This window comes from Lepus europaeus, chromosome 10, assembly GCF_033115175.1.
Source record: "Lepus europaeus isolate LE1 chromosome 10, mLepTim1.pri, whole genome shotgun sequence".
In the NCBI taxonomy this organism is placed as follows: Eukaryota; Metazoa; Chordata; class Mammalia; order Lagomorpha; family Leporidae; genus Lepus; species Lepus europaeus.
The window spans coordinates 104,121,706-104,147,627 of NC_084836.1; the positions used below are offsets into that span (position 1 = coordinate 104,121,706).

General features: G+C 49.1%; 2 protein-coding genes across 4 annotated transcripts in view; both read right to left on the reverse strand.

Annotated features, from left to right (window-relative positions):
- NDRG3 (NDRG family member 3) overlaps positions 1 to 4,894 on the reverse strand; it is a 78,136-nt gene extending 73,242 nt beyond the window's left edge. For both annotated transcript variants that reach the window (XM_062204155.1, XM_062204154.1), the window contains exon 1: positions 4,831 to 4,894. The gene's annotated coding sequence lies outside the window, so the exon portion shown is untranslated. The remainder of the gene's footprint in view (positions 1 to 4,830) is intronic.
- A 5,008-nt stretch (positions 4,895 to 9,902) lies between these two features.
- DSN1 (DSN1 component of MIS12 kinetochore complex) lies at positions 9,903 to 25,320 on the reverse strand. Of its 2 annotated transcripts, none has more exons than XM_062204160.1 (11): positions 25,184 to 25,320; positions 23,327 to 23,375; positions 22,811 to 23,113; positions 20,546 to 20,619; positions 19,558 to 19,630; positions 17,641 to 17,728; positions 16,026 to 16,085; positions 15,213 to 15,287; positions 12,733 to 12,880; positions 11,227 to 11,314; positions 9,903 to 10,682 (listed from the first exon to the last, which is right to left on the reverse strand). In XM_062204160.1, exons 1-11 carry the CDS (start codon positions 25,202 to 25,204, stop codon positions 10,579 to 10,581), a joined length of 1,083 nt encoding a protein of 360 aa, XP_062060144.1. In that variant the 5' UTR covers positions 25,205 to 25,320; the 3' UTR covers positions 9,903 to 10,578. The 2 variants fall into 2 exon arrangements, with proteins under 2 accessions (XP_062060144.1, XP_062060143.1); XM_062204159.1 differs by having other exon boundaries at positions 11,227 to 11,365; positions 25,158 to 25,185.
- Positions 25,321 to 25,922: the final 602 nt, after the last annotated feature.

Sequence of the window (25,922 nt, forward strand, 5' to 3'; positions counted from 1 at the left end):
TCCTTTGGTTCACTCCCCAAATGGCCACCACGGCCGGTGCTGTGCTGATCCGAAGCCAGGAGCCAGGTTCTTCTTCCTGGTCTCCCACGTGGGTGCAGGGGCCCACTGCCTTCCTGGGCCACAGCAGAGAGCTGGACTGGAAGAGGAGCAGCCAGGACTAGAACCGGCACCCATACGGGATGCTGGCGCCACAGGCAGAGGATTAACCAAGTGAGTCATGGTGCCGGCCCCTAGCCTCTCAACTTTCTAATTCAGTTGTTCCTTAAGTGTGGTCCTTGGACCAACAGGCATCAGCATCACCTGGGTCTAGGAGACTACAGATGCTTGAGCGACTGAGTCAGAAACTCTGGAGGCAGAACCCAGCAATGCTTTGTTTTCCAAGATTTATTTATCTGAAAAGCAGAGTGACAGAGAGTGAGAGAGAAGGAGAGATGCCTACAGATGGCCAGGATGTGGCCAGGCCAAAGCCAGGAGCCAGAAATTCTATTCATGTCTCCCTTGCAGGTGGCAGGACTCAAGTACCTGAGCCATCACCTACTACCTCCTAGGTGCTGGCAGGAAGTTGGATCAGAAGCAGTCGCCAGGACTTGAACCAGGCACTCTGATACAGGATGCAGGCATCCCGTGAGCCATCTTCCGCTGCTTTCCCAGGCGCATTTGTAGGGAGCTGGATCTGAAGTGGAGCAGATGCGACACAAACTGGTGCCCACATGGGATGCCAGCATCACAGGTGGCAGTTTAACCCACTGCCCCACAGCACCTGCCCCTGCAGTACAGGTTTTAATAAGCTCTCCAGAACCACGGATCTAATGCAGTTAAGTCTTCGTGTTTCGCAGTTCTCTAAGTATGGCAGGCACTGTTATCTTGTCTGTTTTACCACTCACTTCAAAATGTCTTCCTTGCTCTTTTATTAAAGCTGACCCTATCAATTTGTCACAGTCCAGAAAGTCCTCACTTGTCCCCAAAGTGCTCTCACTACCACAGCTCATACCGACCCCTTGGTCCCTTCCCCAACTCCCATGACATACCTAGTCCTTTTACCATAAAATTCAACAATTAGGTATTTGAGGTCATCAAAACTTTCACGGAAAAATATTTTGTGAAAAAGTATGCATGAATTTTAAAATTTGTATATCAAAATAAATATCTCTATTCCATTTTCCACACTTTTCAAAGCTCCTTGTGCTCAATGTCAGGGTTCTTTATTCTTCCTCAGTAGACCATAAGCTCTTTGGAGACATGAATCATATTTTTCAGACCTGTTACCCCATCCCTTTTCTAGGTACACAAATGGAATTTTAATACAGTTGCTGGTTAATATCTTTAAAATTTAGTTCACTGAGAGAATACCAATAAACCTTTCACGAAAAAAAGTCTTGAATTTCAGGGTGGGCATTTGATGTAGCAGTTGGGACACTGCTTGGGACTCTCTCATCCCATAGTGGAGCCCCTGAGTTTGAATCCCAGCTCTGCTTCTGACGCCAGGTTCCTGCTAATGCGCACACTTGAAGGCAGTGATGGCTCAAGCACTTTGTTCCCTGCCACCCACAGATGAGACCCGGATAGAATTCCTGATTTTGTTCTGGCCCAGCCCAGGCTGCTGAAGCATTTGGGGAGTGAATGAGCAGATGGAAGAGCTCTGTCTCTGCTTTCTCTGTCACCCTGCCTTTCAAAGCTTGAAAAAAATAAACAAAAACTCAGAAGTCTATACAGCCCCAGCATTGTAGCACAGTGGGTTAAGCCACCACTTGTAATACTTGCTGGTTTGAGCCCTGGTTGTCCCGCTTCAGATCCAACTTCCTGCTAATGTACCTAGGAAGGCAGTGGAAGATGGCCCAAGTACTTAGGCTCCTGCCACTCACGCAGGGGTCCCAGATCTGGCTGTTGTAGCCATTTGGGGAGTGAACCAATAGACAGAAGACTTCTCTCTCTCTATGTTGCTCTGCCTTTCAAATAAATAAATTTAAATAAATACATAAATAAATAAAGTCTGTAGTCCCAGTTCTGTAACCTTAGACAAGTTCACTTCTCAGAGTGATGGCTACAAAAGTGAAAAAGATGGACATAAAGCTTCTGTTCAATTTGAGTAATACGTGATTGCATGAAATATCTTATTCCATAATACAAGCACATTACTTTGCTTACAATAGTAACATGGTCATTTCTAGACTGACTTAGTTAGAATATGGTATTTCCGGAGCCGGCACTGTGGCGTAGCAGGTAAAGCTACCACTTGCAGTGCCGGCATCCCATATGGGCACCGGTTCGAGTCCTGGCTGCTCCACTTCCGATCCAACTCTCTTCTGTGGCTTGGGAAAGCAGTGGAAGATGGCCCAAGTCCTTGGGCCCCTGCACCCACGTGGGAGATCCAGAAGAAGCTCCTGGCTCCTGGCTTTGGATCTGCTCAGCTCTGGCCACTGCGGCCATCTGGGGAGTGAACCAGCAGATGGAAGACCTCTCTCTCTGCCTCTGCCTCTCTGAAACTCTGCATTTCAAATAAATAAATAAATCTTAAAAAATAAATAGAATATAGTATTTACCCATCAGATAGCAAGCTCTTTCAACAGGAACCATATATTATTCAACTATGACTTTTCTACCAAACTCAGCACCACCCATGAGTAGTAACAGCTCAATATATTTGCAATTATTTGGAAAAACTCTGTATGACGTCTCACTTACAGAGAGAACCTATACACTCTGCTGTCTCCTGAAGGGCCCTTTTCAGTATTTATTATAAATATTAAGAAATGATATACAATAACTGATTAATATCACTACAGGTAGTCAGCTACATAAACCAAAGACTATATAAATGGATCTCAGGGCCGGCACCGTGGCTTAACAGGCTAATCCTCCGCCTTGTGGCGCCGGCACACCGGGTTCTAGTCCCGGTTGGGGCGCCGGATTCTATCCCGGTTGCCCCTTTTCCAGGCCAGCTCTCTGCTGTGGCCCGGGAAGGCAGTGGAGGATGGCCCAAGTGCTTGGGCCCTGCACCCACATGGGAGACCAGGAGAAGCACCCGGCTCCTGGCTTCGGATCAGCGAGATGCGCCGGCCGCAGCGGCCATTGGAGGGTGAACCAACGGCAAAAGGAAGACCTTTCTCTCTGTCTCTCTCTCTCACTATCCACTCTGCCTGTCAGAAATAAAAAATAAAACTAAATAAATAAATAAATAAATAAATGGATCTCAGATGCACAAGGGCCATAAAGCCTCATGCTACCCTACTACGACAAGCAAGTCAAGCCTGCCTGGTACACGTAAGCGGCACACGCCAACTGAGCTGCTGGGGAAGACAGATGTCTTCACGCAAGACCGTTATCTGCAAACTCCCAGCCACAAGGTGGACTGAAGCCTCTGAGTGGCAGGTCAGGATCAGAAGTTTAATCTAAAGGGAGGGCAGCAAAGAGGAAGTGAGGGGCGAGGATGAAGAACGGCGGGCAGCGAGACCACCACCCTTTGCGTAGTGCGAGGCAGCACGGGAACTGCCCGAGTCTTACAAGCTCTGCTAGGAGCGAGGCAGCTGGGGCTGCAAAGATGGCCCCTTTCCTCAAGGGCACGACTGGGAAGCCCCGAGGGCTTCGTAGGGAAGGCGGGACTTAGTGGAGTCTTTGAAGTGTGGAGGAGGATCTGCGAAGGGAGAAAAAAGGCAGCCTGAACTAGTTATTTTGGGGTTGAAACAGTCACATATTTTTATAGCTGCTCACTTGGGACTTTAAATCGAGGGAGGCTCCTTATACTCGGCACCCCGGGTCAGTGCTCTTTCTCTTTTTTTCTTAAATACCAAAATGCTCAAACCCAGCTGGAGCTGAGCCAGGAAATCCCAGGACGAGGTGAGCGCTGGCCCAATCTGCTCTGTCACCGGCAAGCCCAGCCAGCCCGAGGAGCCCAGAGCTGCTGTCCTGGGAGCTGGAGAGGAAGGCTCACTGCACGCTCTGGGGGCTCCCGGGTGGGGCGGGGGAGGGGGGCAGTCCGCCCGGGAGCTGCCACCCAGAGCTTCCCCGCTCCCGAACTGGGAGGCTCTGGGTCCACCTGTGACAGGGAGGCCAGCTCTGCAAGGGGGGTGGGGGAGGCAGCGGACGGCGAAGCCCTGTGGTATTAAGGGGGATCATCTTAACAAAATGCTCAGCGAGATCCCTGCACGCAGCAAGCACGCCTCTGGTATTATCATCATCATTACAGCAACACCTCCACTGCACTCCGACAGCCAGAAGACACCCGATCTGGAGCCTGCCTTAGCGACGTTGAAGAACAATTTTCGAGGTAACAAGTGCATTTCAAAAAAAAAAATTTTAAGGTCCGAGATCAAATTCCAAGTGCACTGGCCCCAGAGCCGGCAGAGCCACTTGTCAGCCGCGTGACCTTGGAAACCGCACTTCGCCTCTCCGTGCCTCAGTTTCCTCCGCTGCCTTAAAGTGGAGCTCAGAGGCCAACCTCCCACCAGGTGGTCGCGGGGTCCCGCCCCCGGGTGCCCGCTGCCGTTCGGGCCTGCACCGGTGCAAGGAGAGCCCGCGGCCCACCGAGCTCCGCCACCCGCACAGCGGGAGAAGGGGTCGCACTCGCAGGGGGTCCCCGCGGCCCGGGGTGGCGGCGCCCCGAGAGGATGCAAGCAGGCGGGCACCGGGAGCGGCCGAGGGGCGCCGGGCTGACCCCGGTCCGGAGCGCGGGCGGGGTGGAGGGCTCCGGGGGCCCGACGGAGGCTGGCAGCGCCGGCCCCCAGTCCCCGGCGCGCGGCGCACACGAGGCGGGGAAGAAGCAGGGAGGAAGAGAGACGCCCCCGCATGCGGCGCCGCGCGCCCCCCGGGGGCCGGGCTGAGGCGCTCACTCACCTGAGGCGCGGGCACCCGCCGTCAGTGCAGCAGCGGCGGCGGCGGCGGCGGCGGCGGCGGCGGCGACAGGGGCGGGGGAGGCGCTGCGGCCGCGCAGGCGCGCTGAGGATGCCGGGGCCGCGCAGGCGCGCTGAGGATGCCGGCCTCGGGAACTACCGAGAAGATGGTGGCGGCGCTGGGGAAGGCCTGGGGCGCCATCTTGGATGTAGTTTCTCTTGCTGCGGAGTCGGCTGAAATCTGAATCTGAATCGGAGCGGCCCGGGTACGTGCGGCCACGGCCTCCTCCCCTCCTCACGAAGGCCGTAGGAAGCCGCGCAGTGTGTCATCCTCTTCCTAAGGAGGTCCAGAGACGCAGCCGAAGCCACAGGGCACGTGGAAGGAGGCCTAGTGACCAGTGAGTGGACGCAGTAGACAAAACCGGAACCCAGCACTTGGGGCCCTAACTCCAGGGCTGTGACAGGACCCCAGGCGCTGCACGGCCCCTCCCTGGAGGATGGCCCACGCCAAGCTTCATTATCTACTTAAATAATAACGCCGAAACGTGCAGGACACAGTTTCTCCCCTAAGGGCTAATTTATTATTGATCGATTATATAAGTAACAATACTAAAAGTGAGATATTCTTTTAACAAAATCAGGGAAAAAGGAACAAATAAATATCAACAGACCTCCCAGGGCGCAGTGGTAATACTGCTATTCACCGAGGACAATTCCTGAGCCAAGTTTGAGTAAAGCTAATATCAGTTAAGCACAGCCCTTTGTTATATGGCTGACATTTACTGAGTGCCGTATTGGTTCCAGTCCACCCTCTGCTACTCTGTGTCCTCAGTAAACTATCTGTGCTTGTGTTCCTCATCACAATAAAAAAAATTGTTATGAGACTGTGGTGAGGACTAAATAGTATGCATATAAAATGCTTAGAGTCCAATATTCTCTATGTTCTATCAAATCTAGCTGTTGAAAACAATCTAAACATTTATCTGAAAGGGGGAGAGAGAGAAAATCAATCTTTTCTCTGCTGGTTCACTCCCCACATGGCCTCAACAGCCTGGGCCCAGCCAGACTGAAGCCAGCAGCTGGGAGCTCCAGCCAGATCTTCTCCGTGGGTGGCACTGGGTATGGGGAGCTGCTTCCCCTTGTCAGTGGACTGACTGCTCAGTACAGAAATAAAGAGAAAAGTCCCAAAGAGAGTGCAAAAGCAAAAAGCAAGTTCATTTACAGTAAGTGACAAAAGCTCCCCATGGGGGCCTGGTGGGGTTGGCCTCCTTCCTCCCCCCTTATCTGTAACATCCTGGCCCTTCACCTGGTGCACTCAGTAGTTGTATTTGGATGGACTTCCCAGTTTATTAGCTCAAAGGGGTGGGTAATTGGATTCTCCAGAGGGGTGGAGTTTTCTAGAATTTGCCCAAGATCCACTTTCTTTTTCCTAACTGCCCCAGAGACCTTTTTCCTTATACCAAGGTTCCAAGTACTTGGGCCATCCTCAGGTGCACATGCGCAGGAAGCTGGATCATAAGCTGAGCAGGCAGGATTCAAATCCGGACTCTGATAGGGGACGTCAGTTTCGCAACTTGTGGCTTAACTTGCTGCATCATGTCAGCTCCCTAAACATACTTCTTATCCTTGATTTTTAAAAAATCCTTATAAAAAATGCAATACAATGTAACAAATACAATGGAGAAAGGTACAATCACCTTTGGAGAGAAGTGATTTATCCCCGTTTTTAGAGCTGAGGAAAAGAAACTGGGGTTGGCACTGTGGCGTAGCGGGTAAGGCATCCCATATGGGTGCCGTTTTGAGTCCTGGCTGCTCCACTTCCAGTCCAACTCTCTGCTATGGCCTGGGAAAGCAGTGGAAGATGGCATGAGTCCTTGGGCCTCTGCACCCACGTAGGAGACCCCAAAGAAGCTCCGGGCTCCTGCCTTCAGATCGGTGCAGTTCCGGCTGTTGCGGCCAACTGGGGAGTGAACCATCAGATGGAAGACCTCTCTCTCCCTGCCTCTCCTTCTATCTCTGTGTAACTCTTTCAAATAAATAAATAAATCTTTAAAAAAGAAATGAAGATTCACTGCAAACTCCATGCTCTCTCCACGATACTATTCTGCTTCTGAAACAGCAGGCAGTTAATGCCACTCCTGATTTTGTTTAAAATTTATTTATTTGAAAGTCAGAGCCAGCAAGATTGAGATCAATCTCCCACCCACTGGTTCAGTCCCCAAATGGCTGCAACAGCCAGGGCTGGCTCAGGTGGAAGCCAGTAACTTCATCCAAGTCTCCCACAGGGTGGCAGGGGTTCAAGTGCTTGGGCCATCTTCTGCTTTTCTGAGCTAGATCAGAAGTAGAGCAGCGAGAACAGGAACCAGTGCCCATATGGGATGCCGGTGTCATAGGTGGTGGCTTACCCGCTGTACCACAACACTGGCCCCTACTCCTGATTCTTAAGTGCAGGTTTTCTGCGAGGCTGGCCAACATTTCCCGTCTTGCTCTACTCAGCAGAGTACACGCATTATCCATTTTCAAGTCTTCAGTAATTACACATCAGTAATTCTCAAATTTTGCCTCATGTCCAGACTTCTCAACCCAGTTCTCTACTTGTACACCTGACAGTCTAGTGGACTTCCCATCTGGTATCTCAGTTTCCCCACTTCATTAACTGGCCCGAGATGAACCAACTGCTCAAGCCTCCAGCACTGCAGCTTGTCGATACCCCAGGGTTAATCTTGTATTACTTAATTTCATCTTTATAGCATCCCTGTGATAGAGGGTCTGTTTTTCTTCCAACCTTACAGACAGGAGGTTAAATACCTTTTGCTCAATCATAGCAAGTGAGATAGAGTTCTATCCATGGGTTCACTCCGCAAACGCCCACAACAGCAGGGCTGAGCCAGGCCACAGCCCAGATACCAGAACCCAGTCAGGTCTCTCATGTGGGCGGCAGGGCCCCACCTGCTGCTCCCAGGGTCCACATCAGTGGGAAGCTGGGTTGGCAGCAGAGGACTGTCACTCTGACGCACGTGTCCCAGCTAACTACCAAGTAGATACAAGTAGGTTGTATCTGCCGTGTTCCGGACACCACCACACAGGCAGTCCCGCCCGCTCCTGCACGGCCGGCGCTTAGCACAGCTGTCATCTCTCATGCAGATCACTGCAGTAGCCTAACGCTCTCTCCCACGTTTTTTTACACCTCGCTTGCTTCTATTTCTCACACAGCAGCTGCAGCGAGCCTTTAAAAATGTTCTGAGCCTCTTTTCCTCTTAGAGCCTTCTAGTAACTCTCCATTATCCTTACCCCAGGTCACCCCTCCTCTGGTGCTCAGCACTCCTGTCTAGTCTTTTGTTAGTGTCCCAGAATACTCCACTTGCCCTCTCTCCTTCAGCCTTTGGAAATGCTGCTCCTTTTGCCTGAAATACTCCATTTAACTCCATCCTTTCTAAGTCAGCTAAAACATCTCTTCCGTGGAGCTTCCTCTTCGTTTCTTGCATCTCCAAGACAGTGAGCATCGCAAGCATCTGTGTTGTGGTCTCTTCCGGGTTCCTAGAACTGAGCCCAGCAGGGACTTGGGAATATGAGCACACCAATGAATAAATAACAAAAGTATGTCAAAGCAAGGAGCAAGGGCAGGCATTGTGGCACAAAGGTTAAGCTGCTGCTTGGGACACCCACATCCCGTATTTAGGGGCCTGGCTCAAGTCCGAGCTTCACTTCCAATCCAGCAGCTTCCTGCTAATGGCATCCAGGGAGGCAGCAGATGATGGTTCAAGTGCTTGGGGCCCTGCCATCCATATTGGAGATCTGGATGGAGTTCTGGGCGCCTGGCTTGGATCTGGCCCAGCCCTCACTGTTGCAGGCATTTGGGAAGTGAACCAACAGATGGAAGATCTCTTTGTGTTGCTCTGCCTTTCAACCATATGAAAATAAATTTTTGCTTTTTCAAAAGATGCAAGGGGCCAGCGTTGTAGCACAGTGGGTTGGGCCACCACCAGTGATGCATGGTTCCAGTTCAAGTCCTGTCGTTGCACTTTTTTTTTTTTTTTTTAAGACTTCTTTTTTATTTATTTGAAAGGCAGAGTTACATAGAGAGGGAGACACAGATCTTCCACCCAGTTACTTCCCAAATCTCTGCAGTGGCCAGGGCTGGGCCAGGCGGAAGCCAGGAGCCCAGAGCTTCTTCTGGGTCTCCCATGTGAGCGGTAGGGGTGCAAGCACTTAAGACCACTTTCTGCTGCTTCCTCAGGAGCATCAGCAGGGAGCTGGAACGGAAGTGGAACAGACAGGTCTTGAACTGGTGCCCACAGGGGATACCAGTGTCCGACTTCAGCTTAACCTGCTACACCACAACACTGGGCTCCTGTACTTGTTGCAGCTGTTTTGGGAGTGAACCAGCAGATGGAAGATCTGTCTCTTTCTCTCTATAACTTTGCCTTTCGAATAAAACATATCAATCTTTAAAAAAAATTTTAAAATGTTTCTAACTCTGTCAAATTAAAAAAAAAGATAAATTAAAAATGCAAGGTGAGGCCGGCGCCGTGGCTCAACAGGCTAATCCTCCGCCTTGCGGCGCCGGCACACCGGGTTCTAGTCCCGGTCGGGGCACCGATCCTGTCCCGGTTGCCCCTCTTCCAGGCCAGCTCTCTGCTGTGGCCAGGGAATGCGGTGGAGGATGGCCCAGGTGCTTGGGCCCTGCACCCCATGGGAGACCAGGAGAAGCACCTGGCTCCTGCCATCGGATCAGCGCAGTGCGCCGGCCGCAGCGCGCTACCGCGGCGGCCATTGGAGGGTGAACCAACGGCAAAGGAAGACCTTTCTCTCTGTCTCTCTCTCACTGTCCACTCTGCCTGTCAAAAAAAAAAAAAAAAAAAAAAATGCAAGGTGATATCACCTCTCCCTGGTGCTTGGGCCAACATTTAAGATTTATTTATTTATTTGAGATGTAGAGTTACAGACAAGAGAGAGGGAGAGAGAGAAAAAGGTCTTACATCCACTGGTTTATTCCCTAAATGGCCAGCAGATAGGAGCTCTCTGTCCGTTCTCTGAAATAATTAAATAATGTAAAAAATGTTTATGCTCAAAACATACACAAAGACAAGGGAAAACTTTAATTGCATGCACTACTGCAATGCAGATTATTCACAAATACAAAGAACAATTAATAGTAGTACTGATCTTCTTCTTGCCATGGATCTAGAATTCTGGAGGCCAACTGGCTGTTAGAACTGAAGCAGTAATGACGTGGAGAAGAGACCGAGCGGAGCTCCCTTCCAAGCGATGCCTTGCAGAGACACGTGCACTTCCCAACAGTGGAGACTCGGCTCCTCATCTCTGACCACCTTCACAGCCGTGCCAGAAAACCAGTCCTAGTCCTTTAGGACCGGAACCCAGCTCAGCCCCTAAAGTGTTTCATTATACTTGGTCCTAAATGTCTCTGGATTACATCAAAGCCTGAAGAACAGCATGAAGATCTCTGACCACGAAGGACACTTGAGAAACTGGACCCCTAGTTCCCAAGGTCACCTCAAACAAGCTTCAAGATGTTGCATGTTCCTGGAAAAGCTGTCTCTGTAACATTCCTCAGGATGCATACATTCCATCACTTTTAGAATAAAGTCCAAGTGCTCTCCATTCAGCCCGTTATCCTCAAGAGGGACTGGGCAGAAGTCTCCAGCTCAGACTGCCACGCAGTCGCCATGTGCTGGACCACTCTTCTCATCCTCTTCCCGTGACTGTCTCGGGGCAGAAGAGCCGCCTGTGGTCACTGACGAGGCCTGGAGCCACGTGTGGTAGGCGGGCTCTGGAGGTGAAGCTTGAGCAGTTTCCGAGCCGGAGAGGAATCCAGCTGTTGCATGCTTTTCTTCTCTGCAGAGGAAAGGAGCCAAAACTGAATTCCCATTACATCTGCTGCTAACAGACTGTGAGGACACTGTGCCAGGCACTGAAGGGCGTTACGGTGACAAACAGGAGCCTCTCTGACCTCAGGACAGGGCAGTCTGGGTAGGAAAGCCAGTCACCACTACCACCACGACACACACAGACACATACGAGAAGGAAGGTGTGTACAGCAGAGAACACGGGGCTGCAGGTCAGGAAAAGTGACAGCGGAGCAGCAGCAGTGGTACTCAGCGTATTCTTGAAACAGAGAGAGGGATTAGGCTTTGGGCTCACCAGAACAACAACATACTTATGGAGAGAGTCTACTGTGCTTTTGTGAAATTGACACTAGGAGGTTCTCACTGACTCTGAGTACCCACAACATCCAACTTATTGTGGAGAGAAAAACAAATCACCAGAGTGAGACAGAGAGAGGTCTTGCCCTCTGGGACTGTATGCTTTGATGGGCAGGTTGTATCCCAGTGCTATCAGAAGAAAACAGCCCGAGCCTGGTCCCCTCAGAGACACTTACCGAGCTGTACTGACACCTTCTGGAGGCACTGGGTACTTTCATCCATAAAGGCCTGCAGCTGCCTCACGGATCCTTGCAGTTCGTCCATCTGCAGACCAAAGAGCTGTGAGCCACCAAGGTCCAGGCTTCTCTGCTGTTCCTGGAACCCACCATGCAAGCCCCTGCTCAGGCGCCTGGGCTTGCTACTCTCTCAGCCTGCATGCTGCACCAGGCATTTCATGTTTGCTCCTCCAGAGCCAAATCGCACTCTTCTCCTGGCCGCTCTTTGACCGAGGAAGCCCACCCCCCTTCATCTCTGACAATAGGATGCCAGGTCATGACTTCTGGCGAGCTGTGGCCAAGAAGGAGCACAAATGGGCCGGCGCCGTGGCTCAACAGGCTAATCCTCCGCCTTGCGGCGCCGGCACACCGGGTTCTAGTCCCGGTCGGGGCACCGATCCTGTCCCGGTTGCCCCTCTTCCAGGCCAGCTCTCTGCTGTGGCCAGGGAGTGCAGTGGAGGATGGCCCAAGTGTTTGGGCTCTGCACCCCAGGGGAGACCAGGAGAAGCACCTGGCTCCTGCCATCGGAACAGCGCGGTGCGCCGGCCGCAGCGCGCTACCGCGGCGGCCATTGGAGGGTGAACCAACGGCAAAAGGAAGACCTTTCTCTCTGTCTCTCTCTCACTGTCCACTCTGCCTGTCAAAAAAAAAAAAAAAAAAAAAAAAAAAAAGAAGGAGCACAAATGGGAGGGAGCAGAAAGAGGTCAGACCCAGGCTTGCTCCCAGAACAGTCTACCTTTTAAGAAAGAAAAAAAATATTTTATTTATTTTAAAGGCAGAGAGAGAAAAAAAGAACTCTTCCATCCATTGTTTCACTCCCCAAATGGCCACAACAACTAGGTTTGGGTCATGTCAAAGCTAGGAGCCATGGGGCTGGCGCTGTGGCACAGCGGGTTAAAGCCCCAGCCTGCAGCACTGGCATCTCATATGGGCACCGGTTCGAGTCCTGGCTGCTCCTCTTCCGATCCAGCTCTCTGCTATGGCCTGGGAAAGCAGTAGAAAATGGCCCCAAGTCCTTGGTCCCTGCACCCATGTGGGAGACCCAGAGGAAGCTCCTGGCTCCTGGCTTCGGATCAGCTCAGCTGTGGCCATTACAGTCATTTGGGAGTGAACCAGTGGAATGGAAGACCTCTCTCTCTCTCTACCTCTCTCTGTAACTGTCTTTCAAATAAAATAAAAATAAATCTTAAAAAAAAAAAAAAAAAAAAGGCTAGGAGCCAAGAACTCAATTCAGAGCTTACATACTTGGGCCATCTTCTGCTGCTTTCCCAAGTGCATTAGCAGGAAGCTGGATTGGAAGCATAGAGTAGCCTGGACTCAAACCAGGAACTCTGCTACGGGATGCAGGCGACCCAAGAGGAAGCTAAGCCCACTGCACCACAACACCTATCCCATCAGGCTTTTAATTTCCAAGGATGACAGGGTAGCAAAGCTGATTATTAACTAAATAAACACAAGCTGACTTACCACCAACTCTATACAATCAACAACTTTGCTCTGGTTCTGCAGTATTTTCTGGTAGTCAGGTTTTGTATTAAGAACTTCACTCTGGGAAGACCCATGATATGTTGCAGGTTCCACTCTGACTTCAGTAATTTTGGATTCAGTTGATCCTCTAAAAAAAAAAACAAAAAACAGGGCTTTCAAGGAACTGTATAATCATTTTATATTCCACAACTTCCTTAAAAATTTTATTTATTATTTTTCATTTTATTTGAAAAGCAAGAGACAGAGACAGACAGCTCTTCCATCCACTGGCTCACTCCTCAAATGCCTTAACAGTCAGGGCACGGCAACGGTGAAGCCAAAAGCCTGGAGCTCCACCTGAATCTCCAACATGGATGCAGAGCCCCAGAGTACTTGAGCCACTACCTGCCTCCTGGGATGCACATTAGCAGGAAACTGGAATTGGAAGGCAAGCCAGCACCTGAACCGAGGCACCTTGCCTTGAGACGCAGGTGTCCCAAGCACTGTGCCAAATGCATTCCACCAAAGATTCCCTTCAAAGTAACCATCATGATAGCTTCCATGCTACCATAGATCTATGGACTCTCTTCGAAACGTGTGACCAGTATCAATGTTTTTATATCACTGGACTCAAAAAAATGCCAGAAACTTCAGTTCAGTTGACTCCACTTAACAATAAGGTCCCTACACAAAAAGGGTGGTAGGAAGCAGAGTGAAATCACCACAGCTTCTATCTGAACACAAAGGCTACGATGGCCCCTTCAATTATCTTATTAAATGAACAGAATGGCGTTCATGAGAACTGATGATGACCCTTACAGCAACTACCAGCATTTTCCAAATGTTTGGTAGGTGCCAGGCATTCTAGGTACTTTCCACTCAACCTCATTTAACAAAATAACCCAATGATGTATGTTATCCTTATTTTCAAACAGAAGACCCTTAGACTCAGAGATTAAGTGGCAATGCCCAAGGCCACAAAACTAAGGAGTATTTAGTTAGGAGCTAAACAGACCGTCTGCTTTCAGAAATAATCCCTATAGCATATAAGGGGTAGATTTTTATTTGTTTATTTTCACTTTCTTTAAAAGGCGCAGAGTCAGAGAGATTGCCCATCCACTGATTCACCACCTATATGCCTGGCTTTAATAGCCAGGGCTGAGCCGATCCAAAACCAGGAGACTGGAACTCAGCTGGCTCACCCATGTGGGTGGCGGGGACTGAAGGACTTGAGCCATCACCTGTTGTCTCCCAGGGAGCGTCTTAACAGGAAGCTGGAATCAGAAGGGGAGCCAGGACTCAACCCAGGCACCCCAACTTGGGACGTGGTATTCTTAACTGGCTACACCAAATACCCACCCTAACATGTAAGCTTTGATAAAAAAGTTTTTATTCTTTTTTTTTTTTTTTTTTTTTGACAGGCAGAGTGGACAGTGAGAGAGAGACAGAGAGAAAGGTCTTCCTTTTGCCGTTGGTTCACCCTCCAATGGCCGCCGCGGTAGCGCGCTGCGGCCGGCGCACCGCGCTGTTCCGATGGCAGGAGCCAGGTGCTTATCCTGGTCTCCCATGGGGTGCAGAGCCCAAACACTTGGGCTATCCTCCACTGCACTCCCTGGCCACAGCAGAGAGCTGGCCTGGAAGAGGGGCAACCGGGACAGGATCGGTGCCCCAACCGGGACTAGAACCCGGTGTGCCGGCGCCACAAGGCGGAGGATTAGCCTAGTGAGCCACGGCGCCAGCCAAGTTTTTATTCTAAAGCTGCCATCTTCCATGTTATCTTCCACAAATGGAATCTGTAAGGGGTGAATAAATTGATGATCGCCATTGCTTGCACTGGGGCAGTTTTGTAGAATGTGTTCCTCAAAGCCCCCTCTACAGAAAGACCAGTTCCGCAATTAGGGATTTGGCTAACACTTTGTAGTTTGGTTTCTAGCCAAGATTGTTTGGATAAAAAGCTTAAACCACTGGCTTGTGTGTTCAGTTATATCAAATGCTAGCACAGTCCTATTTTGTATTGACTCAAGACCCAGACAAAGAGCCTCTCTTTCCTTATACCTTTCTCCATGGCTTCCTTTCCTGTATTTGTATCTCCACAAGGCCCTGGCCAGTGTCTCCCCTACTTGCAGCTCAAAGGCCATGTGCTCATTAAACTCTCCTGACCACAGTTCCTGGCCCGGTCTCAGGTTGCCACGTACCAGGCAGAGATGTGTCTGTCTCTTCCAGGATGTCAAATGGCTGCCAAGAACACAAAACAGAGACAATTCTGTTCTTGGACTAAAACCAGTGACACCAGCTCTCCCCTGCTTCTCCCTCACTGTCCATTTATGGTCAGAGTGCTAATCTATACTTCTCAGCATCCTGATGAGCTGGCTGGCCTGTGAGAAAGAATTCATCGTTCAATCTGTGCTAAAAGAACTGAACTAAAGTCAAACCCCACAGAGTAACCAGATAGCTTCTGATTCCCATTTCACAGATCTAACCTGGATATCATCTCTTCAGCCTCTTTCTGGTAGTGCAACAAGAGCTGATCCCACGTCTGACGCTCTGAAGAAAACCTACAGAACCAGAGGGAAAACAGTTCAGTTGATCATCTCATTCTGAAATACTCAGGGCAACAGTAAGCACATTAGGCATATAATCTGGTTATAAAACACAAATAAAAGAGTCATTAAAGGATTAGAAAGCACAGCTGATTCAGAGGCTATTAATTTAACCAAATCAAACATGAGCACTTAAAATCAAATTAACATCTTTATTCTCTAGACTCCATTCTATGAAACTGGCAACCAGCAGAGTCCACAAAAATCTCAACATGGGGGTGGGTATTGTGGTGCAGTGGGTTAAAGCTGCTGTTTGGGATGCCCACATCCCATCCCATATCGGAGTACATGCATTTCAAGTAGATAAACATTTTTTAAAAATCAACAAATGCGAACTGTTTAAAAAAAAACTCAATATATAGCTTGTTTTCTTTTTAAATAAATCTTTTTTTTTTTTAAAGATTCATTTATTTTAAAAAGCCAAACTTAGAGACAGAGATCTGCTGCTTTTCCCAGGCCATTAGCAGGGAGATGGATTGGGAATGTAGCAGCCAGGACTTGAACCACCCGTATGGGATGCTGGCATCACAGGCGGTGGCTTTACCCTTTACGCTACAGTGCCAGACCCTCAGTATATAGCCTTCTAACTTCTGCTTTTGAAGCACAATATTTACCATTAACTTTACCCAGGTTTAGTTATTTCCCCAGATGGAGAAGAAATTTCCCAACAAAGCTTCATTCATTTTCACTTACTTTGTTATATATTCTTTCATCTCTGCCACTGAAGTTTCCAGAGACAAATCTGATGCTTTTCTGCAAAACAGATAGAATTAAGAGATTAACACAAATCTTTAAAAAAAATACTTGATTTTACTATGATGCCTGACATAATTTTAATGGCAATAAAATAGGTTCATAATTTTATTCTTAATTATTTATTTATTTAAAGATTTGCTTCTTTAATTTGAAAGGCAAGTTACAGAGAGAGGGAAAGACAGAGAGATCTTTTATCCACTGGTTCACTCCCCAGACAGCCACCATAGCCAGGAGCTTTATCCAGGTTTCCCATGAGGGTGGCAGGGCCCAAATATTTGGGATTTTACACTGCTTTTCCCAGGGCATTAGTAGGGAGCTGGAACAGAAGTGAAGCAGCCAGGATTTGAACCAGTGCCCATAATGGGATGCCGGTGTCATAATTGGCAGCTTAATCTACTATACCACAATGCCAGGCCCTCATAATTAAAAGAAAAAAGTTTATTTATTTTAATCTACTTGAAAGGCAGAGCAAGAGAGAGACAGAGAGATACAGATATTGATCACCATCCACTGGTTCACTTCCCAAATGCCCGAAAGAGCCAGGTCTGGGTCAAGCCAAAGCCAGAAACTAAGAACTCCATCTGGGTCTCCCATGTGGCTGGCAGGTGCCTAAGCACTTGATCCATCTTCTGCTGGCTCTTAGGATGCATTAGCAGGAAGCTGGATCAAAAGTGGATTAGTGCCAGTGCTGCGGCTCAATAGGCTAATCCTCCGCCTGCGGTGCTGGCACACAGGGTTCTAGTCCCGGTTGGGGTGCCGGATTCTGTCCTGGTTGCCCCTCTTCCAGGCCAGCTCTCTGCTGTGGCCCGGGAGTGCAGTGGAGGATGGCCCAGGTCCTTGGGCCCTGCACCCGCATGGGAGACCGGGAGAGGTACCTGGCTCCTGGCTTCGGATCGGCGCGGTGCGCCAGCCACAGCGCGGCGGCTGCAGTGACCATTGGAGGGTGAACCAACGGAAAAAGGAAGACCTTTCTGTCTCCCTCTCACTGTCCACTCTGCCTGTCCCAAAAAAAAAAAAAAAAAAGTGGATTAGCTAGGACTAAAAACTAGCATTCTGATACGGGATGTGGGTATCCTAAGCAGTGGTATAACCTGCTGCACACAATACCTGTCTCCATTTTATTTTTTAAAGATTTATTTATTTATTTGAAAGGCAGAGTTACATAGAGAAGGACAGGCAGTGAGAGTGTGAGAGAGAGACACAGAGAGAGAAAGAGAGATAGAGAGAGATGGATGGAGAGAGAGGTCCTCCATTCCACTGGTTCATTCCCCAATTGGCCACAACAGCCAGAGCTGCGCTGATCTGAAGCCAGGAGCCTAGAGCCTCCTTCAGGTCTCCCCATATGGGTGCAGGGGTCCAAGGACTTGGACCATCTTCTGCTGTTTTCCCAGGCCATAGTAGAGAGCTGGACTGGAAGTGGAGCAGTCGAGACTCAAACCGGTGCCCATATGGGATGCCAGCACTGCAGGGGGCAGCTTTATCCACTATGCCACAGCATCAGCCCCAATAAATAAATCCTAAAGAAAAAAAAAAGGAAGGGAATTGCTCTTACCCGTCTGAATCTTCAAAACATCTTTGTAGAGTCCCATCACTTTCTAGTCTGTCTGTGAAATGTTTCAATTCTTCAGAAAGAGAAGACGCTGGGGAGAATAAGTTTATATATTACAAAATACAAAGAACATAATTTTCACAAGGGGCTGCTGACAGAGACATGACATCCTGAAGGTGTCTCAGGTCTGGGACCACCGCTGCATTCTGGCCCCTCAACCACCTAAAGATAGGTAGGCAGGGAGATGGTCTCTTTTTCCTCCAGCAAGTACAGATAAAGTGGAAGACAATTCCTCTTCTTGACATTTGTAAGAACTGCTTTCCTGCATTACTAGTGAAAACCAGTCAAAAAGGCGTATCTGCACTGACAGTTCCCTCTTTTCAGGGGAACTGCTGGCACTGGAAGGGAAAACACTGCCGAAGACAGGCAACAGGCAAGAGTGTAATGAAAAATACTGGAGGCAATTAAAAAAATCACAGGGACAAGGTGAAAACAGGTCTCTGCAACTCTCTGCTGTACTTGAGAGGCCACTATTAAATTCAGCTGAGGCGCCGGTGCTGTGGCATGGCAGGTAAAGATGCTGCCTGCAGTACTGGCATCCCATGTGGTGCCATTTTGAGTCCTGGCTGCTCCACTTCCGATTCAGATCCCTGCTAATGTGCCTGGGAAAGCAGCGAAAGACCCAAGAACCTGCGCCCCTGTACCCATGTGGGAGACCAAGAAGAAGCTTCTGACTGTGGATCAGCCCAGCTCTGGCCATTGTGGCCATTTGTTGAGTGAACCAGTGGCTGGAAGACCTGTCTCTCCCTCTCTCCCTAACTCTGCCTCTCAAATAAATAAATATTTTTTAAAAAAATGCTTATCCTCTTCAAAGGAACAAAGATGTCCAGCTGCCACCTGCCAAGCCGTCATCCCATATGAGCATCAGTTCAAGTCCTGGCTAATGCATCTGGGAAAGCAGCGGAGAATGGCCCAAGTGCTTGTGCCCCTGCCACCTCTATGTAAGACCCAGAAGTTCCAGACTCCTAGCTTCTGCCTAGCCCAGTCCTAACCATTGTGGCCATTTGGGGAGTAGATGGAAGATCTCTCTCTTTCTAACTCAGCCTTTCAAATAAATAATAAATAAAATCTTATTTAAAAAGACTGAAACTGAAACTACAAAATATCATCTATCACTTATCAAATAGTAAGAAAATCTAAAGTTTGATAAAATTATTGGTGAGAATATGAAACAAGTATTTGCACATATCGCTGGTCAGAGAATAAATTAATCTAATCTTTTAGGAAGGCAATCTGGCAATTTCTATCATTTCATTTGGCAGTCAATTCCAATTCTAGGACTTTAACTTATTTTCACTTGTCTATGTGCCAAAAGGCTTTTGTAAAAAGGGTATTAACTACATTATTCACGGTAATAGCAAGACAGAAAAATCCTAAAAGCCTCTCAGTAAAGAACTGGCTAAATAAAATCTGGTTCCTTTCTATAGTGGCATATATATGGCTACCAAAATGTTATGGCAACTCTCTGGATATGGAATAAGCTGCAAGATTTTTAACCTAACAACTTAAGAAAAGTACACAGGTTATATATTCATATGATTTTAATGGATATTTGGAAAGGCAATAACTGTCTGAAAGGGTACACAAATTGGCAGGAGTTCCTCTAGGAGAGGAGCTGTGACTGGGGTGGGGGGTAGAAGTGAGGATTACTTTTCACTTCCATACCTTCTAAGCTTCATAAATAATATTCTTATTTTTTTAAACCAATTAAAAAACAAGCAAACAAACAAACAAAAAACCAGGAGCTCATCTGACGAGGAAGTAGCCCCTATAAATGGTGATGCTGCCAGTTAGGCTTTAGCTGACCTTCAGGGAGGGAGCAGCCCAGGGGCAAAATTCACTTTGCCCTGATCAACTCACCTTTCATTCTGAAACTTTCAAGACTGAAGCCCTCAGCGTCCTTCAGGAAAGGTTCAAGTTTCTGAACAGAAAACTAAATAAAGAAAAGCATTTTCAGTACAACAATCACAATTTTGTAGGACAGTGTGAAGTTCATGTAACTTTATGATATTTAATAAATGTGAAACTAAACATGATTTAATTTTTAAACCTAGGATTTTTTCATATAAACAAATAGATCAGAAAAACCTTTTGTTACTCAGACTATACATTCTTATTTTTGGTCCAGAAAAAGACTATCTAATTCACACAAATGAACTTGTTCAGCTAAACTGACCTAAGTGCAGTCATCCCTCAGTACCCACTCCAAGACTCCCCACCCCTACCCTAAGTTATAAAAATCTGGACGCTATGCAAGTCCTCTCATATACTATTTACACTACCCAATATAAACATTTTATCAATAGTTACTGTATTATCTAGGAATAATAATAAAGGCCTGAACACGTTCAGGACGGATGCAACTTTCTCCCCAGCATTTTGGATTTGCAGTTGGGTGCATCTGCAGATGAGGAGCTCCTGGATGTGGAAGGCCCACTGTGCCAGTCAGCCTATAATTCACAACTTAAGCTGAACCACGTGGCTCAGACACCCAGTTAGCATGAGGCCAGGCTTCACAGGCCTATCAGTTAGTTTCACCTCCCCCCACTCTGAACTGCCATCACTGGCAGCCACGAGGCAACATCCATACGAGCAAATCTCTGACGAGTGACTCCTCAGTCAGCAGCAGCAGCACCAAGAGAATTGTGAGAACTCAGCCCAGGAAGAAATCAGCTGCTGGGATTAAGTTTGGCCTCTAAATTAATCCCAACCAGAGAGAAAAATATCTTTTAATCTTAACTGGTTCCTCACACCACATGGCTATCTCTTTGAAGTTGTCACAATACCAATTTAAGGGAGGGAAGAGGAAAGAGTGAAAGCAAGCACTGCCCTGCCCCAGGAGTCTCACCTGGAAACTGGAAAGCAGGAGACAGCTGAGCCGCTTGCTTTCTGCGAGGTCGGCACTGATGGACCTGCTGAGCTCTAACACAGAACACGGCCACGTTTAAGGATTACACACTCACACAGTCAGCAAAGTAGCAAAGCTGAAAAACGTCCTCCTTGAGGCAATCCAGTTTACGTAAAGAAGCACCTTTTTCTGAACAAGAGAGAATTCTGATTTTTCCAGGGTCACTGAAGAATAAAGTTTAGCCATTTGTGCACCCAAACTTTTAAAAAAATTTATAGAATTTATGTACTACATAAACATTGTTTTGTTAAACAAGGTAAATAAAAAAAATTCAACTTTTTTATGATTGATTTATATTCACTATTCAAATGAAGGAAATGGGGACATTTGAACAGTTTTATATGGCAGGCACTAAAGTGTGCTTTTAAATACATCAGATTAGGAATCGTCTTACAAACCGTGAGCTCAGAGGGAAGCTGAAGCTCAGAGGGGAAATGATTTGAGGCCATGGATTGGTGAAACCAGAATCCACCTCCAAGTTGGTCCCAAAGCTCTGTGTGTTGCCCTCTAAGACCATGCTCTCTCACCCTAATGATCTAATAAAAAGATTAATAACTAACATGTGCTGAACACTTATAAAAGACATTTTATTAAATGCTATACACATCTTGCTAATATTTGGGGCAAGTATCTCGCCAGTTCCATTTTGATGACAGATCATCAAGCTGAGGCACAAAGGCTGGGCAACTTGCCAAGGTCACACAGTGGGTTACGAAGCTTAATTGGCTGGGCACTGAGACCTCAATTTCAAGATAGTAGACTGTTTTTTCAATGTCCATTCAAAAACAAACATTATACAACAAAGGAAGTCTGCTTTGAGAATTCAGAAAATTCATGTCAGTTTGCTATCCAGTTCCAGCTGGCTGTGTTTTTCAAGTTCTCTTGTCTCCTGGACTAATTCTCACTGCTGTTAGTCAAAAACAGGATACTTCCTGTCTATAACCAAGGAAACCTGGCAGGTGGCCAGGAATAACCAATCTCATTACATTGGTGACTTTTCTGTTATACAGAATTTTAACTCTAAACACTCTGGAGCGCAGATGAAGACAGGGCTACTCTTGGAGAACTACTACTGTTTCCTTGGCACGTGTTGGTCGGCAGTAAAGTGCACGGGCACTGAGGCAGCAACTTTTTGATATGCTCAGCAGGCTCTACTACCCAGACTGTCCGCCACCCTTCAGACCGCCTGTGAGTGAGGTCATACCTCACAATGATCACAACAGGGAGCTGGCACTTAGCCTAGAGTTAAGGCACCACATCCCAAATCAGTGTGCCTGAGTTCAGTTCCTGGATCTGGCTCCTGACTCCAGCTTCCTGCCAACGTAGACCCTGGGAGGAAGTGGTGCCGGCTCAAGTAATTAGGTCCTGCTACCCATTTGGCAGAGTTGGACTGAGCTCCCGGCTCTGGCTGTGGCCCCGGTTCAGCCCTGGTCATTGAGGGCATCTGGGGAATGAACTAGCAGGCTGCGGCTCTGTTTCTCTTAAATAATAAACTTAAAAATTATTTCTAAAGTAATCACAGCAGTTTAACATTTGAGGGCTTCCTGTGTCAACTCATCTCCTCACACATAACCCTGTGAAAGATACTATTTCGCTTCAGTGTACATATGAGGACCTTCAGGCCAAGGAGGGGAAGTGGTCAGCTCAAGGTCACACAGCTAGCACATTCTTCAGGGCTGTGCTCCACTTTCCCCGTCATACCCTGCACCTTAATGCCCCAAGGCTGTTGCCAACTCAAACTCACACAAATCACAGTCAAATACAGCAGCCCTAAAAATCAGGTTTTCACTCTCACTACTTTTATGTGCCCCTTCCCTCAGGCATTTCCGGTTCCGAAGGCTAATCAGGAAGTCTTCCACCTTCTGTTCCACATTAGGGGATGAGGCACAAAGTCTCAGGAAGGAATTTTTAATGCAGAGGTGAATGGTGAACAATTAGAAATCAGAATTTCTGTTCACGACAGCTAATAATATGATCTAAATAACAATAATACTGAACACTTACTAGGTGTCTGACATCAGTACTCAGAGACAGAGTTTCCCACCAGCAGGTGCTATTATCTCCATGTTATAGAAGAAAAAACTGAGGCTCAAAGAGGTGAATCTATCTGCTCAAAGTCAGAGCTATTCCACTACACTTCCTGCCACTCTTCCCTGCCTCTGCTCTGAGCTGGTCCCTCATTGTCTTGTGCACACAGCACCCCACCTGTGATGCCCTGGTGAAAGGGAGCCAGTGACTTCCGCCGGTTTGTTTCTTTCATACTTGCTCGCCGCCAGGACTGCCTCCTATCTTGACGAAGGGCAGACTGTTCTTGAGGGGACAAATGAAGGGACTTTGACAGAAGTCCTTCCTGGTGGCTGAGATCACAACTTGCCCACTTTTCAGGGCTAGACCCAAGATGAATTCTTTCCTTGGCAACATCTCGAGTCATCTCCAGGGAGGCTTCCACAGGATTGAGATTTGATTCCAACGGATGACCATGGGTCTTAGACGTCACTGGTTCCTCTTCTAGCATTTGTTATAAAAAAAAAAATACAAAATCAAACCCACCACAAGTAAGTATCTGAGCAAAAAGGTGGAAAAAGAAAATGCACGAGTATGCTCCCAGACCATAGAAAAGCATCTGTGCAATACATGAACACTGATTCCAGGACAGGACGCAGGCACAGCCCAGAAGCGAGAACCCAAGCGAGCCGTACTGCGTTCACAGCAAGTACTCACCTTCTCCCGTCTCTGCTCCAGGCACTGATGCCATCCTGGGTGGAGGGCTCTGAAACAGGAAAACGGGGTGACCTGTTCTCCCCATTGCAGCTCCAGGCTCACAGGGCTTTACTGTCCCGGAACAGGCCTGTGCTTCCCAGGCTCTCCAAAATGTCCTCACCCCCCTCCTCCACAGAGAGCATCAGCAGGGCTCATCGCCTCCTGTTCTGAATTCCTACAGAACTTACTGCTGGAAGTTCCTATGCCCCTAACACACACCCTACCTGATTCCAGGTAAGTGTCTGACAAGCCCGATTCAGCTGACGGCTTTAAGATCAATGTGGTCCTCCAAGGTAAAAAATCACACCATCGTCCTTTTACTTACTGCTCAGTTCTCTAGATCCAAAGTCCTATCTGTTTTTCCAACAGCTGTCTCTAAATCTCTTCCCTTTCCCAGCTACTAGCTTAGTTCAGCCTCATCATTTCTGTCCCCTCGCCCATGAATATCTAACCGTCTCTACTACTTTTCCTGCACCCAACTTTACTCCTCCCACTTCATTCTTTAAAGACAGCTGCAGAGGTTTTTCCAAAATGCATCCAACACCCCGCATAAGCTGGTCCTAATCTACCCATTTCTGCCCTCTCCCGCTACTCCTATTCGCTGGACTACTTCTGAATCTTTAAGCACATCTGTCCATCCATGCGGGGTCATCAAAACACTCATGGGGGGGGGGGGCGGCGCTGTGGCATAGCAGTGCCGGCATCCCATATGGGCGCTGGTTTGGGTCCCAGCTGCTCCACTTCTGATCCAGCTCTCTGCTGTGGCCTGGGAAAGCAGTAAAAGATGGCCCAAGTCCTTGGGCCCCTGCACCCGTGTGGGAGACCCAGAGGAAGCTCTTGGCTCCTGATCGGCGCAGCTCTGGCCATTGCAGCCATCTGGGGAGTGAACCAGCAGATGGAAGACCTCTCTCTCTCTGCCTCTCCTCTTTCTGTGTAACTCTAACTCTTTCAAATAAATCTTAAAATAAAATAAAATCTTAAAAAAAAAAGACCGCTCTCTCTGTGCCTCTCTGTAATTCTGCCTTTCAAATTAATACATCTTTTTTAAAAAATGCATGGGTTTAAATTTTTTTGCACCAATACAGATACTCTTTTAATCCTATATTTCCACCGACTTTCTCAGGTTTCTTCACACTTGCACAACTTCCTCTTCCTTCCCAATCTAGCTTAAATCTGAAGTTTTCTCAACACTTTGGCACAGCTGGTGGCCACACCCCTTGGCCTCCCTGGCATTGGCTGTGAAATGATGACACGTCCCAGCCGGACTGCATTGTTTCCCTAGTGCCTGTCGCGGACATCGGACAGGACACGGGCAGGGACACCCGTCCCTCCCAGCACAAGCCGTAAAGAGAAACGCCTGTGCTGATCCACACGAGGCCCTGACGCCCGTGGGGCAACAGCAGCAACGGTCACCGGCTAAGCGCGCACCCGGCCCCGAAGCGCTTTATCTGCGTCCTCGTCACGCACGACTCAAAGTACCATCAAAGACGCGCGTGGCGGCCCGGGCAACTGAGGTTCACAGCGGGCAAGGAGCCCGACCCACGCTCGTTACAAACGCGCCCAGCCGGAGGGGAGAGGCGACAGTCGCACCCGGGCCTGCGACCACCCCCTTCGACTCTCCAGGGGTCTCGGCCGCCCGCTCGGCCAGAACGGAAGGCGCGGCCCGCCCTGGGGTTTCCTCTCACCCCACAGGTCGCAGCGCCCCCGGGCCCCACTCCCCAGCGCCTCTCGCGCGGGGCCCAGGGGTCCGGCGCCAGGGAAGCTGCGTGGTGCGGCGCGAGCGGGCGCGCACCGGGGAGAGGTCTGCGACTTCCTGACCTCACAGCGACGCCCGTCCATCCCGGGGCCTCCGTTCCTGAAGCACAAGGCCGCAGGTCGCCCTCTCCGCGGCCCCGGCCCTCTGTGCCACTGCGGCCGCTCCTCCTCGGTACCAGCGGGGTGTGGAGCCCGCCGTCTACGTCACCGCCGCGGCGTCCGAAACTCCCGCCAATCAAGAGCGCATGCGCGGCCGCCAGCCTCTCGGGCACGCGCGCACAGAGCGGCCGCCTGCGACACGGCGCATGCGCACACCGGGGTTCCGCGCTCTTCCCAGCCCCGCCGCCTTCGCCTCAGCCCGTTCAGCCCGGGGCGGTCAGTCAGCCACGTCACCAGCATTCCCAGTTCACTCCCCGCCACTCCCCGCGGAGCCGCAACTCTGAGGCGTCCTTTCTGCGCCAACGGGCCTCAGACTCCTTCTAAGACAGGAAAAACAGGCCGGAGATACTTGGCAAAGGCGAAAAACTCATCAGAGGGGGCCCCTAGGCCAGCAGCCCCGCCACGGACTGGAGCTCTGGGCTCGCTGGACCCCTCCCTATCCCCTCTTCTGAGACTTCTTCGGGGACCTCCTAAGGACACGCCGAAGATTGGCGACCCTCCGGTCCAGCCCCGTCCCGGGCCACGCCCTCCCAAGCCGCTGGCAGCCGCTCTGCCCACCCCGCAGCTTTCTGGTCAAGCCGGACCCTTTGCCTGGGAAGCCCTTTCTTGTTTTTCCTCGCGAAGCTCCCTAACTTTAAGGCAT